General features: G+C 35.2%; 2 protein-coding genes and 1 pseudogene across 6 annotated transcripts; 1 reads left to right on the top strand and 2 right to left on the bottom strand.

Moving 5' to 3' along the window:
- Positions 1 to 1,402: 1,402 nt before the first annotated feature.
- On the bottom strand, positions 1,403 to 1,807 carry LOC147277500 (egg cell-secreted protein 1.1-like). Its single transcript, XM_086255650.1, has one exon. The coding sequence runs from the start codon at positions 1,805 to 1,807 to the stop codon at positions 1,403 to 1,405; it is 405 nt and encodes a 134-aa protein (XP_086111776.1).
- A 2,247-nt stretch (positions 1,808 to 4,054) lies between these two features.
- LOC147277501 (pentatricopeptide repeat-containing protein At4g13650 pseudogene) lies at positions 4,055 to 12,919 on the bottom strand (annotated as a pseudogene). Of its 3 annotated transcripts, XR_015124068.1 has the most exons (8): positions 12,831 to 12,919; positions 7,167 to 9,694; positions 6,987 to 7,039; positions 6,329 to 6,611; positions 5,800 to 5,891; positions 5,257 to 5,318; positions 4,914 to 5,028; positions 4,055 to 4,491 (listed from the first exon to the last, which is right to left on the bottom strand). The product of XR_015124068.1 is annotated as a pentatricopeptide repeat-containing protein At4g13650 pseudogene, transcript variant X2 (transcript). The 3 variants fall into 3 exon arrangements; XR_015124066.1 differs by having other exon boundaries at positions 5,257 to 5,891; XR_015124069.1 differs by lacking the exons at positions 4,055 to 4,491; positions 4,914 to 5,028; positions 5,257 to 5,318 and having other exon boundaries at positions 5,873 to 5,891; positions 6,463 to 6,611.
- An 11-nt stretch (positions 12,920 to 12,930) lies between these two features.
- LOC147277502 (embryogenesis-like protein) lies at positions 12,931 to 17,536 on the top strand. Of its 2 annotated transcripts, none has more exons than XM_086255479.1 (2): positions 12,931 to 13,630; positions 17,215 to 17,536. In XM_086255479.1, the coding sequence occupies exon 1, from the start codon at positions 13,093 to 13,095 to the stop codon at positions 13,621 to 13,623; it is 531 nt and encodes a 176-aa protein (XP_086111605.1). In that variant the 5' UTR covers positions 12,931 to 13,092; the 3' UTR covers positions 13,624 to 13,630; positions 17,215 to 17,536. The 2 variants fall into 2 exon arrangements, with proteins under 2 accessions (XP_086111605.1, XP_086111606.1); XM_086255480.1 differs by having other exon boundaries at positions 17,218 to 17,536.
- Positions 17,537 to 18,445: the final 909 nt, after the last annotated feature.

Below are 18,445 nucleotides of genomic sequence, written 5' to 3' on the forward strand. Positions count from 1 at the left end.
GATTGATAATTTGACAGACAAGAGAACACTTTTTAAATACATATATACATGCATCTTACACTTTTTAAATTTGATTATGACTGTATATACATATATACATCTTACATATGTATATATGTTTCTTTATTGTTTGGACAATTCTTCAATAATATGCATATGTGGTTGTTTGGGCCTTAATTAATTTGCATTTTCCAATAGGCCAGGTTTTCCATATGTTGACTGGGTCGCATGCACAGTAGGCCCAGTTATCAAAAGAAATTGGCCGAAGCCCAGCCCCAAATAAAGGAAACTATGCATAAGCATCATTGGCCAAGCCCAGTAGTCACAAAGATCGAATTAAAGGAAGTTACTCTCACTTGAACAAGGAACCAGAGTGTCCTCATAAGATCAAAAGTCATAATTAACCTTGATTCTTGCCAATTACAAACTTTTGAAGGATCGTGACTCTTGGGAACCAACGCATCTATTAAGGTTTGCTCACTATAAATAGAGGCTTTGGATGCCGAAAAGAATAACTTGACAACAACTTATGATGAGATCAATATTATTTATTACTAGTACAGTAATATATACTAAGATTGTGTTATCTCAAATTGTGCAACTTGTGCCTCACTATAATTTTAAAGATTACATTCTCTCTGCTTACTACTTTATGCAAAATATTTCTATGGACACCAATTTCCTCAAATTTATTGTCCATATTTTCTTAAATTTACCCTTACAAATAAATAACCAAAAAAATTAAATAAGAGAGTAAGAGAGAGAGAGAGAGAGAGAGAGAGAGAAAGAAAAGATCGAGGTACGACACAGGTTTTAACTTCTATAAATAATATTTTGATTATTTTTCTTAGTTTAAAGGGTCAATTTCATACATATCCCTAAAAATTCGACTTAATTGGCCACCCTTAAACCTTTAAGGAATCTGCATAAGCAATTCAATGCGAAGCAGTAGATGGCCATAGCGTCCATCTCCAAGCTCCATATGGGTATGGAGAATTTAGGTGAGAGAAGCAGATCCACTGACACATGAAGAACATGATCCACGGCAATTCACCACGTACGTACCTGAATTTGAGAGGTCAGCATACGTGTTCTAACTTTTTTGTTTATTATTAAAATGGCTCTTCAACCTTTTAAAATCAATGTTGAATCATTTTAATTATTTGTAACGGAAAATTAAAGTACTAATCATGCAGTGCTTAGCATAGACTTCAACAGAAACTGATGATTATTATTTCATTAATTTCAGTACTCTTAATTAGTAATACACTCATAAACGCACGTGAGAGCAATTAAAACACAACATAAACCAAACAAACCCTAGTAAGCTCGTGAACTACGTAGCATGAGACCCATGCATTATTTCTTGATGATTTCAAATCACCAAAAGCCAAATTGGTCTTCAAGGAACAACTGTTTTAGTAGGCTCATCAACCGAAGGAGGTGATTGAGTTTGACCAGCTTGATCGCAATAACCTTTGAGTATATCAGTCTCTTCCATGGTAAACCCTAGCGAGCCAAGCAAGGTGGGCCAACATTCGTGTTCAATGATCCGAATGGCTTCACAACAGCCATGCCCTAAGTAAGTCTCACCATTAAGGAAGAACATGACAACCTCACCAGTACATGCCTGGAGTTGAAACAAAGAGTCCCAGCAGTTAGATGATTCTTCATCCAAGTTCAACCTGGATGCAAGGTTCTGGTTCGTCTCCATCGGGTCATTCAAAGGTCGAGAAGTGGCCACGAAAGGCATGGTGAGAGAGATCAGAGCTGCGAGAATGAAGAGGTTGGGAGTGTAAGCTGCCATTTTTGATAATTTCAGTTTTGGTGGATGTATGAGTGAGTGAGATGTGTGAATGTTAAATGAGAAGCAAGGGTTTATATAGAACAGGCCGGGAGGCATTTAGTTTTACAAAAACGTGATGAGCATGGGATGGTGAAGAGACTCCTGAGAATGAATGTGATAATTATGTGGTTAAGAGAAGTTGTTGGGGCTTATGCATATATTATTACCAATATTAATTTGTGGAAATTAATTAGGATTAAAAATTTATTTATAACTTGCATAATTAATAGTTATAATTAGGACGTACGAATTAATTTATAGGACGGTGATGCTTGGTTTTCTTGCTGGTTTTGTTTTGCTAACTGGAGTTGGTTTGCCTAGCTTGCATATATTTTCGGGATTTAGCTTGGCGACTTTTGCTTACATTGAGCTTTTTTGGTCGTACTTAAGTTTGGGTAGTTTTCAAATTAAACATCAAGGAATTAATCGGTTAAAACCCAAGCTTTAAGAACTCTTTTCATAAGTGGTCAAAAAAAGAACTCTTTTCATAACAGAGGTTTAGAGTAGGTATATATTACTATATAGTAAATTAGAGAAATTCTTTCGATTTCATATTTCTGTCAATTTTCAAAAAAACCAAAAAAAAAAAAAAACAATTCATATACTTCTGTCAATAAAATTCATGTAATTCCTATTTAATTTTTATGTGTTAACCCTTTAACTACTTGCCAATAAATATTTTTGAAAATAAATATTTTGTGAATTTCTCATATGCCCTCAGCTCCATTTAAGATATTATTACTCTTTGTTTTTTGAAAAGTTTATATTCACTTCGTGCATTTCAGTGATTTAAATGACGACGTTTCAATGTTAGTACATTTTTTCAAAAAATAAAAAAATAAATAGATACTTGTTTGTTGCCAGCAAATCCCTTTTGATCGATTTGCTTCTACATATAAGATTTTTTTTGTTTGTTCTAATGTCAATCATCAAATTAATTATCCTACACAAGTTATATATGAGTCCAATTGATAATTAGTACAACATATGGGACATGTGTTAAAAACATGCAAATGAAATCTTGATATTAAATCCTAGTTAATTCATAACCTTAGATTTTTGCCTAAATCCCTAAGTCAACATAGATTGAGTGTATGTTGACTTTTATTTTTAAAAATACCGATTCTTCCCTCTCTCTCTCTTTTTTGTTTCCTTGTATGCATTTATTAAAACAATTTTATTATTTGTTTGAATTAAGGTTCTCTCTCTCTCTTTCTCACTGAACCCTATATTTCCTTCAATCCTCGGCCGTCTGATGGTCGATCTGATGAAAACAACGAAGATGAAACTTCCTTCCCCTCTTCCTTGCTATATAACTAGATTGCCAAAAAAAACCCACTCATACGTCCCTTTGATCTAGACCATCGTGTGGTGGTCTAAGAGGTGGTGCATGATCTGAATCTCAATCGCTCCCACCACACGTCCTCGTCATAGTTTCCTCCAGGAAAATTTTGTGAAACAACCCCTTTTAATACCAAATTAATTTTTTTGACTCTCAGTTCAAAAATTAATATTTTTTTACTCTTTTGATACTTTTAGGACCAAAACACCCTTAAGTTGCCAGGGTTGTCGCTAGGTTCACGCAAGAGATCAAAGTTTCATTTCTTTTCCAAAGAAAAAATTAAGAAAATTTGAGTTGGTCGTTGAGCCACTCGATGGTCTCGCAGTCGAAGCAGTGGCCGAGGTTGCAGGTCAGCTAGAAGATTCGTGTGACACACATGGCGAGCATTTGGACCTGGTGGCGGCTTGGGTCTAGAGGCAGCAGAGGTGTGCCAGCTAGAGAGAGAGAGAGAGAGAGAGAGAGAGAGAGAGAGAGAGAGAGAGAGAGAGAGAGAGGGGGGGGGGGATTTGTGGGAAGAATTCTAAAATTTTTTGTTGACACAGCACATATATAATAGGTACTTTGGTCTGAAAAGTGTCAAAAGAGTTAAAAAATATTAATTTTGGAAATGAGAATCACAAAAGTAAGTTTGTTATTAAAATGAGTTATTTCAGAAAATTTACCTTTCCTCTAAAGTCTCATTGTTTCCTTTGTGGCTTTTTATCCATAGTCTCTAAAGACAAATGACTATCATGCAATGTGTTAGTGCACATTATGTTGAAAATAAAACTGTTTTAACATTGTGTTGATACTTGAAATACACTATGATTAATGACCAAATTCCCTCTATTTCCTTCCTTGTACTTACCTGTTTCAATTCATGGACTTAGAGACTTGAATGTCAATACTGCTCATCTTGTGGTTGAAGTATGCTATGTTGCCGAAGCGCTATAGCTGGCGTATAAAAAGCCAGAAGTGGAGGGCAGATACATTTGTACATCATACATGCATGACAAGAATGCAGCCTTTAGTGGACATGATGTGCAGCGTGTATCCTAACTATAAAGGTGCACCAATTGTAAGCAGAGTACTACAATGATCACTTTATCAATCCTCTTGTTACTTCTCTGTTGGGTTTAATCAGTATTGTGCATATCACAGTTTCACTGAAGTAGTCGAAAACGTGAAGATGAGTTCAGAGAAATTGCAGACACTTGGTTGGGAGTATAGGCCATTAGAAGAGACTATTGCTTTTGCTGTTAAGAACTATGAAGAAAGTGGCATCCTGAGCAAATGAAGACCAGTCGACAAACTGGTTGGTTTTCTGAGAAAGTAAGTTCTCAAATCAGTATAGCAGCATGGATAATATCCATGTGATCTGTTATTCATGTCATATGAGTATCCACATATTGTACTCATTATTGTAGGCATGTAGTCTAAACTGATCAGTGACTGTGATACACATGAAGTGAGATCTTAAAATAAATAAGGGTGAGACTTTAGACCTCAACATGCTGACCTAACCCCCTTTCTAAAAATATAATAATAATAATAATAATAATAATAATAATAATAATAATAATAATAATAATAATAATAATAATAATAATAATAATAATAATCTAACTTTACTCTTTAAAAAGAAAAAAAACATATGGAAATCATTTTTAAAACAGATGTACAAATGATGCTCCAGCATTAACAATATATGAACACATAATACTTACTACTACATCTCACACATACCCTGTAAGCTTTGCAGCAAATGTATTTCTGTTGGTGTATCTGAATGCAGCATATAGCTTATCACTGCGCCAACTAAATATAGCCCAACACATACTGCTCATGAACGAATATAGGCCTGCAGAAAATAGACCAAAGAGCAACTGGAGCAATGCCTTCTACAATGGCCATAGATGGCTCATATCATAAAGATAATATATTAAAATGCTGCCATGCCTATATTTTGTAAAGGGGAATGGGGAATTTAGAAATGCATGTGCTGCCTAACAGTTTTTGTTGTAAAGGGAAAGCAGATTATATATATATATAAAATATAGTAGTGTCATTCAAGTAAAAATATCCTTACTTTAAGAAAAATATGAGCATCCTCTCTAAGTACCACCTGGTAGCGCAGTATTGGAAGCGTTCCTGTTTTAGGTAGCACATGAACTTAAAGATGTCATTCAGGCTCCTTCTTTTGAGATATCCCTCAAGTTAAACATGATGAGCTATGCCTTGTGGGACCCACTCTGCATTGTAATTTGATGATCGAAGCCGTCTATTTTTTAAGTCTATATACAAGGATCATTCATGCAAAAAATTAGATAAATTAGAAATCATTTAACCATTTGATTAAAGGGCCATCATTTCAAGTGTTAATGGAATCCATATATTCGTCTATTTATTCTATCATAATTAGATGTCTTAATGGTTTCTGATTTACCTAATTTTTTGTAAGGATGATCCTTGTATAGAGACATAAAAAATAGACAGTTTCTATAATTAAATTACAATGCGGAGTGGGTCCCACAAATCATACCTCATCATGTTTAAGATGAGGTATACCTCAACGGAAGGGCCCTATATATATATATATATATTAGTGTCATTCAAGTAAAGATGTCCTTACTTTAAGAAAAGTAAGAGCATCCTCTCTAGGTACCACCCGGTAGCGCAGTATTGGAAGCGTTCATATTTCAGGTCCCTCCTCAAAGATCATCTCTGCAAAAAATCAGTCAAATTGGTAATTGTTTGGTAATCTAAACTGTACAGACAAGTACAGTCCATCAGATAAAATTGTAATGATGTTGGCTGTAATAAACTGGCTAAACAGTTTCCGATTTGGCTGATTTTTTGCAAGGGTGATTTTTGAATGAAGTTCTAAAATATGGACGGTACCGATTATTGAATTGTAGGTCCAAAGATGATGTTCTTACTTTTTTTAAAGTAAGGATGTCCTTACTTTAAAGTAAGGATGTCCTTACTTTTAAAGTAAGGACATCCTTACTTGAAAATTTCCCCTATATATATACACGAAGCTTCAAGTAAGGATATTCTTCCTTGAAGTAAGAACATCACTTTTGGGTACTACTCTATACATAAAAAGATTAGAATAGCAGGTGAGATAAAAATTGTTAGGTAAAGATATCTGCCTCAACCTGGAACTGATTTCAACTTCAGAGCTGAGGAACCTAGATGAAAAATGTGTAAATCGATGACTCTCATCAACGTGGAATATATAATAAAACAATACAAACCCAGAAGATGGATCACTCTAGATCTCAGCACATACTGTAAGCTGTACAGTTTTCCTCCATCATTGCCTCAATGCATTCAGCATAGATAATTCCTACGACTCAATTCAGCCTTTGCAGGTGGTATATATCAAAGTTACATCACTCCAAACAGATGTAGGACTCTAGAAACTAGACCAAGCAGCAGCTGCAACTCAGGTTCTCAAATGGTCAAAGATGGTCCCAGTCCTTGAGGGTTAAATTTTTATACAAAAGGTTAAAAAAATAAAAAGATTACACCAAGTTCTTCTTATTCAAATGTGCTAAACATCATTCTTTCCTACTTAGCCAATCATAAAAATATAATTAAACAAAAAACAAAAATTCATGTTCCAAATAAGAAATATCAATGTCAAGGGCATCAATTATAAGGATTTTATAATTATCTGTATGTTTTAATCAAAACAATTGCAGAAAACTCTCCAACATTTTTCCACTTAATAATATTAACTCATAATACATTCATAACATGTAAAATGACATAACTACTGCACAAGAGCCACATGGAGGCCAATTCGCATACCTTTTGTATCTTGGATGTCCAAGACCTTATGTCCATGTTGAAGTTCAGTACTCCTGTTCATGTCACAAATAAACATATCTTTAAGAAAGATTGATTTGCAATACTTTATATCTAGATGAAGAATATAACTCCTGTAGATTCAAAACAGGCAAGATTTTTTCAAAAACTGTAATACTGTACCTTTCTGAAAGATTACTATGCTAAGTGAATCGAAGAAACTTCACACTCTTGGTTAATTTAAAGTTCTGAGTGTGTTCTTTATCTCTTCAATTCCGAATGAGAAAACACCCTACTATAAATTTTTCCAAAGTTGCTTCACTTCAATCACACTGCAGCCAGGCTCCTTCCTAAAACCACTACGCTTCAACCTTTTCCTTGCCTCCGCAGAAACATCCCACAATTGTCATCTCATCTTAAGTAGACAAGTTTGAAAATAGAATATATGGTGAAGTACTGACACGCAGATTCTAGCCAAACATTTCCCAGCCATAACAGCACAATGCAGCCGACATACTGAAAGCAAACTCCCCAAGAATGACTGGATCATGCTCAAAAGAAAACTTGATGAAGTACTCTTCTCCTACAGCTAATTTCCCTGTCTGTCCCAACATATCAATGGGACATGAGAAATGTTCTATATGAGGAGCAATTTCCATGTGCAAGAGTATAGCTTCCTTTTGTATTCAACTTTTGTACTCTTTGTCCCACTTGGGGAAGAGAACGTCATTTTATTTGCATGAGTAGCCTCTATACAGCAGGGTCATTGCCATTTTCCTTGAAGGTGTTTAAGGTGGTGATCAAATTGCAACTTTCCACATCTAATGACAAGCTTTAGGTATCCATAAATACAAAAAACCTTTATGAAAGAGGACTATGCTAAGTGAGTGTAAGAAATTTCACACACTGGCCATTTCAAAGTTCTGAGTGTGTCCTTTATGTCTTCAATTCTTGAATGTGAAAAATCACCTACTGTAAATTTTTCCAGCTTTCCCTTCACTTCAATCAGACTATGACCAGGCTCCTTCCTCAAACCACTACCCTTCAACATTTTCTTTACCTCTGCAGAATCATCCCACATGTCATCTGAAGCATACAGGTTTGACAATAAAATATAAGCTGAAGTAGTGACAGGCTGAAGTTGTAGAATATGTCTACCCAAACCTTCCCCAATCCTAACATCACTATACAGCCGGCATGCAGAAAGCAAGCTCCCTAGAATGACTTGATCATGCCCAAAAGGAAATCTGCTCAAGTACTCTTTTGCCTCAGTTAATCTCCCAGCCCGTCCCAACATATCAATGAGACATGAGAAATGTTCTACCTGAGGAGCAATCCCATATGTTTCTTCCATAGAATTAAAGTAAACTTTTCCCTGGACCACCAGCCCGGCATGGTTGCAAGCGACTAAAAGTCCAACAAATGTAACAGAATCTGGTTTCACCCCTAGTGCCTTCATCTGCTCAAAAAGTTCTAGGGCCCTCCCTCCAAGCCCATGATTTCCAAATGCAGCAATAATAGTGTTCCATGAAACAAGATTTCGATGGAGCATTTTGCTAAAAACATCATATGCATATCCAATGGAACCACATTTAGCGTACATGCTAACGAGGGCATTACCAACTCCCACATCTTGATTCAGCCTTGTTCTGATTAGATGAGCATGAATCTGCTTTCCGTGACAAATTGAAGCAAGCCCAGCACAGGCCGCCAAAACACTGGCAAACATGAAGACATCTGGCCTTAGAAAATATTCATCTATCATCTCTTTAAAAACTCCCAAACCCTTTGCATGATCAGAACAATGTGAACAAGCAGCTATGAGGCTGTTCCACGAAATGACATCTTTCTCTTCCATCAATCTGAAGACTTTCTCTGCTTCTTCAATCAGACTGAACCTCGAGTACATTGTTATCATCATATTTCCAATGAACAATGTGGAGTCAAGTTTACGCTTGATTGTTTGGCAATGTAATATCTTTCCTGTCTGTAAATGGCCTAAATCAGTGCAAATCTCCAGAGCTCCCATGAAAGTAAAATGATCCAGTTTAATACCTCGCTGATACATAAGTTTGAATGCCTCAAACCCTTTTTCAGGTTGCTTATTTTCTACAAACCCAGAAATTAAGGCATTATAAGAGATGGAATTTGGTTCTGATGCACAAGCATGGACTGTTAACGCATCATCACAGTAACCACATTTCATATACATTGAGATAAGTGAATTTGATACAAATGAAATGGATGCATAGCCAAACTTGATTGATTGGGCATGAATCTGTTGCCCCTGAGCCAGTGCGATGAGGTTGGCACACGCGCTGATAGCACTACCAAATACATATTCATTAGGCACAAGCCGCATTTGAGAAAACAGTTGGATTGCCATTAAATGCTCTCCAACCTGGTCATAACCAGAGATCATTGCTGACCAAGAAACCAGATTTTTTTCAGACATCTCATCAAAGACCCTACGAGCAGATACAATGTTGCCACACTTGGCATACATATTGAGAAGGTTGTTGGAGATGAAAACATCAGATTGCATGCATATCTTCAACACAGAGGCATGAAGAGCAATCCCAAGTCCAAACGCCTTTATTTTGGAGCACTGGTGCAAAAGTGAGCCAACGGATTCTGGTACCATTGTCAGAAAAGAATTTATCCACCAATGTTATCAAATGATTGACATCAATGACCTTCTCTTTCACACCCTGCACGTAATGACAGGATCTATATTTTAATACTAGATATTTGAACTTCTTAATAGAATAATTGTCTAATTTCTCAAAGTTTTGGCAGCATGTTTTCTGAATTTTCATACTCTATATTAGAATTAACCCTCATACAAAAACAAACCCAATAACAGAGTATGCAACACAACCAGTTTCTTAGGTGAACCTCAATCCAATTTTGCACATGATAGCAAACAAGTCAACCCAAAAAGTTACTCCAATGTAAGCATATATCTCCCTATTAAAAGCAACTTGACTAGAAACATAAATGCAAATGGATATGCTTTCAACTTATCGTCACATTGCTCCAAAGAAAAAAAGGCACACAACCGTATATTGATGATATAAATGCAACAAAGCACATCTCTCTCAGACATTTTATCAAACAAATCCAGTGCTTCAGAAGAACAATATTTTCTATGAAGCATGTGAAATGAATCACATACAACGACACTGCATTACGGTTTGTTTCTATCAAAACCCATTTTTCCAATAACTTCTTTTCTACTGAGACCATATCAGGATAACTCAAACAAACAGTTGGGATGACAAAATACAGTTACACTCTATTTGCTTAAACAAAGAACAAAGGAAATGATAAGAACAAAAAACTTGTGCTCTAAGAAAATATGGGGTTGTCTTAAAGAGAAACAGATGAATATGGTATAGAAGATGAGAGAAATCAGGAAGAATCTGATCAACGTTGATGATTCTTCAGCAAAGTTAGCCTTGTGCAACACCAACACTCTTAGTCTGAGACGGAAATTTCTTACGTATTAGTGGTTTTAGAAAATTTTTGGGGGAATTTATACATTTGTGCAACACCAACAAACATAATGAAGTTAAGAGCACCATAATAGGTTGACAAGAGAAAGCCCATAATTAGGAAGTGCTAACATCCTACTACATCAATCCAACTTTCATATACATCTGGTATTTAATTCAGTTCAAAAATCTTATAAAAGATAGTTTGCTTCATTTCATTACATATACACTAAGGTTTCAATATATCTCCACATACTTAAATTTATACTTAAAGAAAGAAAAATGTGTGGAAGCGGATAAAATTCATCAATAATACATGGGAGTAATGCAAGATAGGAAAGACAGTAAAATATTTCAACATTAGCATAAAAGAAATTTATTATTCAAGCTTGAAAATTCTATAAAATGTGAAATAAAAGCAACAATTGTTATACTTCACTGTTTACAATTAATTAGGAAAATGTTTGCTACTCGCACTGGAAGCAAAATATAGACAAATTTTCAGGTTAATAAGTAGAATGATGATGCTTGTACTTGGATGTTGACCAAGATGACTGATCATTTTATCGAAAAATGATGGATCCCCCATTTATTAGAGCAATGCACCAAACTATCCTGCTTGTTAATTTGATAAAATTTCTGTCACTGATTGCCACAATAATAAGTAGGAACTTCCAATGCATGAGAAAGCAACCCAAACTCCCATGATAGAGCATTGCTGATCATGCGTTCTAAGTTTCTTAAGTTGATATTCAACAAAAAACACACAAATATCAAAAAATCAGTTGCTACATATGAGTATAAAAAAAAATTCCAAAAAGAGAGAATAAAAGCTCGGCTACCCTTTGGGTGGTTTGGTTGGAAAGGAAGTTTAGGACTTTTGAAGGTATGGGGCAGTTTGGGTGGACAATGCTGAAGGTTTTGAAGGTTAGACTTTGGGTGGATTTTTTGTGGGATAGACTGTGCTTTTGGGCTTAATCGCAGGCATTGGTATCTAATGAATTTAGATATATTCCATTCTTCGTTCTTCAAGCAGAATGAGGAGCTGCTGTTTAGTTAGATTGTTGTGCTGGATGGTAGAGATTTTCCAGTACGGCTGGTGGATTGCTTGTTCACTGATGGACAATGCTGATGCTCTTGTATTTTTCTTAGTTTATTTTAAGATATTTTTGTTAAAAAAAAAAAAAAGACAGGACATGAAACCTTAAAGAGATACACAGTGATGCCAAAAACAATAAGAAATCAACTATTGAAAATATCTAGGGAATCATATAGGCAAAGAAAAAAAGGTAGACCTTATGAATTTGTATTTTACTACTCTATTGATTCTGAGAAAAAAACTAATGGTGCTCAATCAAATTACTTTAACCAAAATTAAATGAAAAAGTTCCACTTAGATAATAGGGACAATCCTCTATTACAAAAGCACTAGAAACATTCGAATTTTAAAATTCACATATATTTCCACAGGAAGACTTTTAGTATTGGGAAAGCTTACTTTCATGCCTTATGTAAAAAAAAGATTATTATGTATCCCGACTTCAGTAAATCAATGTTTCTCCAAGCAATTGAAAATACATACACCATAGATAAACAACCTTTCATATGCCCAGAGAAGAAAGGTTAACAAACACTCTGAAGATCAATTTTCGAAGCAGTGAAATAGGCATAAAAGGTTGAATTGTAACTATAGAATATGGCACAAGCTTGGTTAGAAAATCTAATTGTCTCCTTAATTAAGTCAATTTTTTGCAGTCAGGCTTAATGTTCCTTGTGGAACTTACTCAATCTTGAATGTACCTCAATCCAATTTTCACATGCTAGTAAACAAGCCAACCTAATAATTTACTCCAATGTAAGTATATATCTCCCAGTCAAAACCAACTTGACTAGGAACTTTAAATGCAAATGGATTTTCTTTCAATTGCTTTCAATTTATAGCCGCATTGCTTTGACGGGGTTCATATACCCCAAACAGTAAAAAAGAAGCAACCCCCATATATTGATGATTAAACGCACCAAAGCACATATCTCTTTCAGAAATTTTATCAAACACATCCAGTGCTTCAAAAGAACAGTGTACAAAACATGCAAAATGATCACATAGAACGACACTGCATTACGGATTGGTTTTTATCAAAACTCAGTTACCCAATTCGTTTTTTCTACTGATACCATCTCAGGAGAGCTCAAACAAACAGTTGGCCTCACAAAATACAATTACTTGATTGATGAGAGAATGAAGCAAATGTTAAGAACAAGAAACTTGGACTCTAAGAACAGATGGCGGGTTGTCTTAATGAGAGACAAATGAATATATGGCATAGAAATGAGAGAAATCAGAAAGAACCTGATCAATGTCGCTTATTCTTCAGCAAAGTTAGAGCCTTGTGCTGCGGTGCAACACCAAGACCCTCACGTTATTCACTTCTCTTGTTCCTGTTCTCGGTGGATTCTCTGCTTGTATTTTGAGTGCTATTAAGTCCCGTTTAGTGAGGTGCCACGTGGCAGCGTAGAGAGTGATGGGGTTTAGGGTTTAGTTGGGTTAAGACTTGAGACTCGAGATTGAAGTTATATGCCTTTATTCAGTTCTGCAAATTGGTAGAGCAAAAATGCATCAACATTCACACATTCCTCTCTGCAAATTGCTTTTCAGACACCCTTTCAAACGTTCTCCGAAACCCTTTTCCCTCAACTCGCTCACAACGAGTACGGCTCAGCGCGTTTCACACTCAGCTCCATTGACAAAGCCCAAGACTCCCGAGATTCCCAACAAACCCACCACAAATTCCCTCCATTTTCTTCACCCGACTCTCTCAAGCTGGAGGACCCAGTTCATAACTGGCCAAAATCTGCGGAAATTCAGTGGTGGGTCGGGTGAGCTTGATGAGAACAGAGAGGTGGACATGATCAACCTCAAGTTTGCAGAGGCAAGGGAGGAGATAGAGATGGCCATGGAGTCCAAAGAGACTGTTTATTTCGATGAGGAGGCTGAGTGTGCTCGAACTGCTGTGAAGGAAGTGCTGGACTTGTTTGAAGGGCTGTTGGCTAAGCTGCCGGAGAACAAAAAGGCGGCATTGCAAAGGTCTATGGGGCTCAAGATTGAGCAGTTGAAGGCTGAGCTGCAACAGTTGAATGAGTGATGATGAGGTTGGTGGATATAGGGTTTTCCCCTTCTTTTTTTTCGATGAATTCATTTATGCTTTGATTGTGTATTTCTGATTTTTGACGACAATTTAGGTCAAGATTTGGTGGTAGTAAATTAGGGATGAGCTTATAAATAAATGGGTGTCTTCTGTTTTTCCAGGAAATAGATGATTCACATATTTTTTATTGTCAAAATAGGTGCACTCTCTAGTTTATGTTCTCAATTGCATTCGATGGCATTACAGAAATGCTAATTGTCCTGTGCAACGTGTCTATGCTTTTTAAGTTTTCTTTTTGTGTGATTATCATTTTGCCTAAAAGCAGATGAAACCAGTCAAGTGAATAGTGATATGCTTCTTACATATGCAAGTCATTGGTGATATGGTGCTTACATGTGTTTGGGGGTTTAAGTTGTATTGCCATTTTTATTTGTAGAACTGGAATCCATGAGACAGGACCTCGCAGTGAGATCCTACCAGTACTGTTAGTTTCTGTCAGTTAAATTTCCAAGAAAACCAAAAAGTTGCTTCATTTCATAAACATGTTGAAGAGATAAAAATCTTATGTAAGAAATGAGCATGGAAACAAGGAGACAATGTAGAGAAGTAGAAAACTAATCGCGTAATCATTGCACAAATCAGGTCAAAAGAAAAAAGAAGGAAAACAGCATTGCAGAAATAAAATGTTTTTTACCCTATAATGGATTATGGAGCCATTACATTGCCAATCTGGGAAGTGATGATATTTCCAGTCTAACATTTGTGTATAAAATGATTTGCAAAGTCATTTTCCAGTCTCTGGTGCAGATACTTGGTTGCATGATCACAACCATACCACTACTGAAGTTGTCATTCTGCAGAAAACAATGTGATAGCATTACCCACTACATTAGTTAGTGGCATATGAGTTATATTGTTCTAAATTAGGAGCATATAAATATTTGAGCTTGTTTGCATAATTGCAAGGCAGAACTAATAATATGTAGTTATGAGTTAAGAGAATTCCACAATCTTTAAGAGGTACAAGGTGCCAAATATCGCTTAGATTTCATAAATTTCTACTCCAATAAAGTAGGCAGTAGACCTCAGGAAGCCTTTTCTGCTAAAGGTCTAATCACATGTCTTCTTTCCCCACTTGTGACGGAGAACTACAGCATTGTCAAAGCCACATAGTATATGATGCCATGAATACTCACATTTCAAAAACAACTTGAATTTGCTGATATTTACTACTGTAAACTCAAAAGAAAAGAATAAATATAATTCACGGGAAAAGTTCAAAGCACAACAACAACCTTTTGGATTTGTTAGTGGATTGTAAAGTATAAGTAGGTTATTGAAACCAGGTCCATGAGACTTGATAGATTACTGTTGTTTGAAAGCAAGTTGAAGTATATATTGTTCTGACACACACACACACAAAAGTATATATTGTTATATAATATGAAGGAGATACTATATAGCAGGCATGTGGTCATTGATTCTTCTGCTTATTAGTTATTCTTTTAAGTTTGACTCCTATTAATCAGGAGCTGAACCTCGTTTGCTACATCTCAATCAAATAAAACTTGTGATCATATGGGAAGTTGATTATTAGAATTACAAAAAGTAAAATTGGATATATTTTTTAAGTGTGTTTGGATTATGTTTGTTCTGACGGTTTTTGTAAGTGTTGACTGTTCAATTAACTAAACTCTTAGATTTTTGTTTCTTTTCTTTTTTCTCTGCTTGGTCATAAAACTCTCAGTCTCTCAGTCTCTCAGTTTCCATTTTAAGATTGTTTTGATTATATCTAGTTAGTTTTAAATAAACTCTCTGCATTCGTTTTTCACCTTTTTTTTTTATTTATTTAGCTATTCTTCTGTCTTTTTGTGTTCCATATTCTTCCAGAAGTCCCTCATCAAATCCAGGGAAGAGAAACCTTTTGAATTGCTTTTGGCTTAAGAGTTTCTTAATGGGATTGTTGAAGATTTAATTTAAACAAAAAAAAAAAAAATCGAGTTTATAAGTGTTGTTCATATTAGGAAAAAAACTAACAAATGAAGTGATGTTTGATGAAATTTGAACTATTTTATGCGGTCATGGATGATCCAAATTAGGTTAAATGACTGATTAAGATTTCTTTGGATAGTTATCTTAAGATAGGTCACCCAATTTTGAAAGTCCTCTTGGTTCACTACTTTATATGGCATTGGAAGTCCTCTTTATGCACTTCTGTTGCGCTCATACTGACCTTGATCGCCATGCAAATGGAGAAGAGAAGAAAATCTTGTCAACCCACAATTTGAATGCATTTAATTATAGGTAATACTGAGCTGCGACATGCCCAATAAAAGTTTGGAACAAAGAAATTTGATGGTAATGCAGAGATGGAAAATAAATGCTTATGTTAAGAACAGGATTAGCCAAAGTGGACAAACCCATATGGGGAAAACGTGAAAAAAGGCTTATGTTATAGTATAAGAGATAATTACACGTTTGGTCCACTTACTATTCCATAATTCCCGTGCTGGTCCACAAATTTTTTTTAAGTGTCAAATGAGTCTACGAATTAATTGAAGTTTACCACATTAGTCCAGCCGTCAAAATACCCCAAATGGACGTCAATTTTGGTCACGTGGGGAGCACATGGAAGTGCAGAAGGGAGAGGAGGGGACATGAATCACCGATTTGCTCCTCCAGGTGCGCCACACATGACAAAACTTAGCGTCCGTTGGTGGTATTTTGATAATGGACTAAGGTGGTAAACGACAATTAATTCGGGGACTAATTTGGTACTTAAAAAAATTCATGGACCAACACGGAAATTATGAAATAATAAGTGGACCAAAGGTGTAATTATCTCATAATATAATCATTAGAAGGTTGTCTTGAGTGTAGTTTGTTAATAGCTTTTTTTATTTAAATTTTTTTTTTTTTGGTGAAATAGTTCCTTTATAGTTTGGTATTATGCATAAATTTTTTAAATAGAAACTTTATTTAATAAAAGCACAGCCTACTAAGTACACAATAGGTATACACTCAAAGAAGAGTATAAAGAAAGCATTGAATCAATGAAAAAAGTAAAGAATAAATGGGACTTCCATTAATATACGCTTTCCTCTTAAGAATCTAGCCTTCAAGTTCACAAGAGAATCCTCCACTCCTTCAAACCTGTTTGTGTGATAAATTAGGAATTTTTTAGGCTGAGGCACAGGAACCAAGTTGAAGTGAAGAAACAGCTACTAAAGTAACTATATGGCCAGCAATGTTTTTATAAAAAAAAACTTAGAATTATTTATTTGGATTTACTTATTATTGCAGTATTTTATTATTTCCAGGTTCTTAAGTTATTTTGGGATTGCCTTTTCAGGCTTCGAGTATTCTGATTAAGTATATATTTTGTTTCCACTTCTCTTGTTTAATCTATTTCTATCTCATGCTGTATCTTCTTTCTCTATCCTCTTTCTCCCCTATTTCTAGTATTCCTTCTTTGTTCCACATCAATTTGGAAATATAGGAAGCATGCTAGTAGCAGATAAATGTTGATGAATAAATATGATGCCAAGCAATAGAGTTATCTGACTTCTTATTATCCTTTGCTTTCAGAAGTTAGGACCCCACAGGTGTAGCATAGAAGAGACCAAAAGAAGGTGGAAAAGAAAGCAATGGCGTCAACTGTCAAGCTTGTTGAAGGAATAAGATTCTCAGAACAGGACATGGTTTCTCATGTGGTGGGCATGGGCTATCTAGATTAGTCCTTGAAACTACTCTATGGTGGCCTCTCAATTGTGGAGGCACCAAAATATGAATGTACCCTGCCTTCAATTTGATGATTTTTTTGTGCCATTATGTCTAGAATGAGTTGACTAAATTGAATTTTTTTTAAGAGAAAATAATAACAGAAATAAAGAATAGTCACGGTTTTATATTTCTCATTGGTTTAGAAAAGAAACTTAAAAAGGGAGGCTGTTATACAATTGAAATGATGCAAATCCTATTGTTATGAAGTTATATTTTGAAATGCTCCAATCTCTTTTATGTTTCATACGCTAATTTAGGAATTATTACAGTTGTACTCATGGTAAAGAGCATTTAACCCAACAACCGAGAGGTCTTGTGTTTGAATCCCCTCCCCCACTAACATATATATACATATATATATATATATAGAAGATCTTACTAATTAGTTACTTTAGAATATTTTTGTATGTATATATATATATATACAGACTCTTTCTGTTGAGGTATACTTCAACTTATTTATGTTGAGGTATACCATGTTGGGGCCCACACGAGTCGTTTTGTGTCGATCTGAACCGTTCAATTTTTACATCTCCATAGATAGATCATCCTTACAAAAAATTAGCCAAATTGAAAATTATTTGTCTATCTAACTTTGATAAAACAAATGGACGAACCAAATATTTTCGATGAAATCGTCCATTTGTTTTATCAAAGTTAGATAGGCAAATGATTTCCGATTTGGCTCATTTTTTGCAAGGATGATTTATCAATGAAGATGTAAAAATTGAACGGTTCGGATCAACACAAAACGACTCATGTGAACCCCAACAAAGTTATACCTCAACATAAATAAGTTAAGGTATACCTCAACAGAAGGAGCATGTATATATATATATATGTATATATATATAATTGATAGATTACATGCCTTGAACCCAGACATGCCATGAGGCTTGAATTGATGGACAAATTTCGGGAGGATTCTTTTGGGAAAGTGGGCAAACCATATTATATGCAGTTCTTATGTTGGTACCACTTTGCATCATTTTTTGGGTAAAAATAAAAAATAAATAATTTGGTTAATATCATGGTT

Source organism: Dryas octopetala, chromosome 8 (genome assembly GCF_963921425.1).
Source record: "Dryas octopetala chromosome 8, drDryOcto1.1, whole genome shotgun sequence".
In the NCBI taxonomy this organism is placed as follows: Eukaryota; Viridiplantae; Streptophyta; class Magnoliopsida; order Rosales; family Rosaceae; genus Dryas; species Dryas octopetala.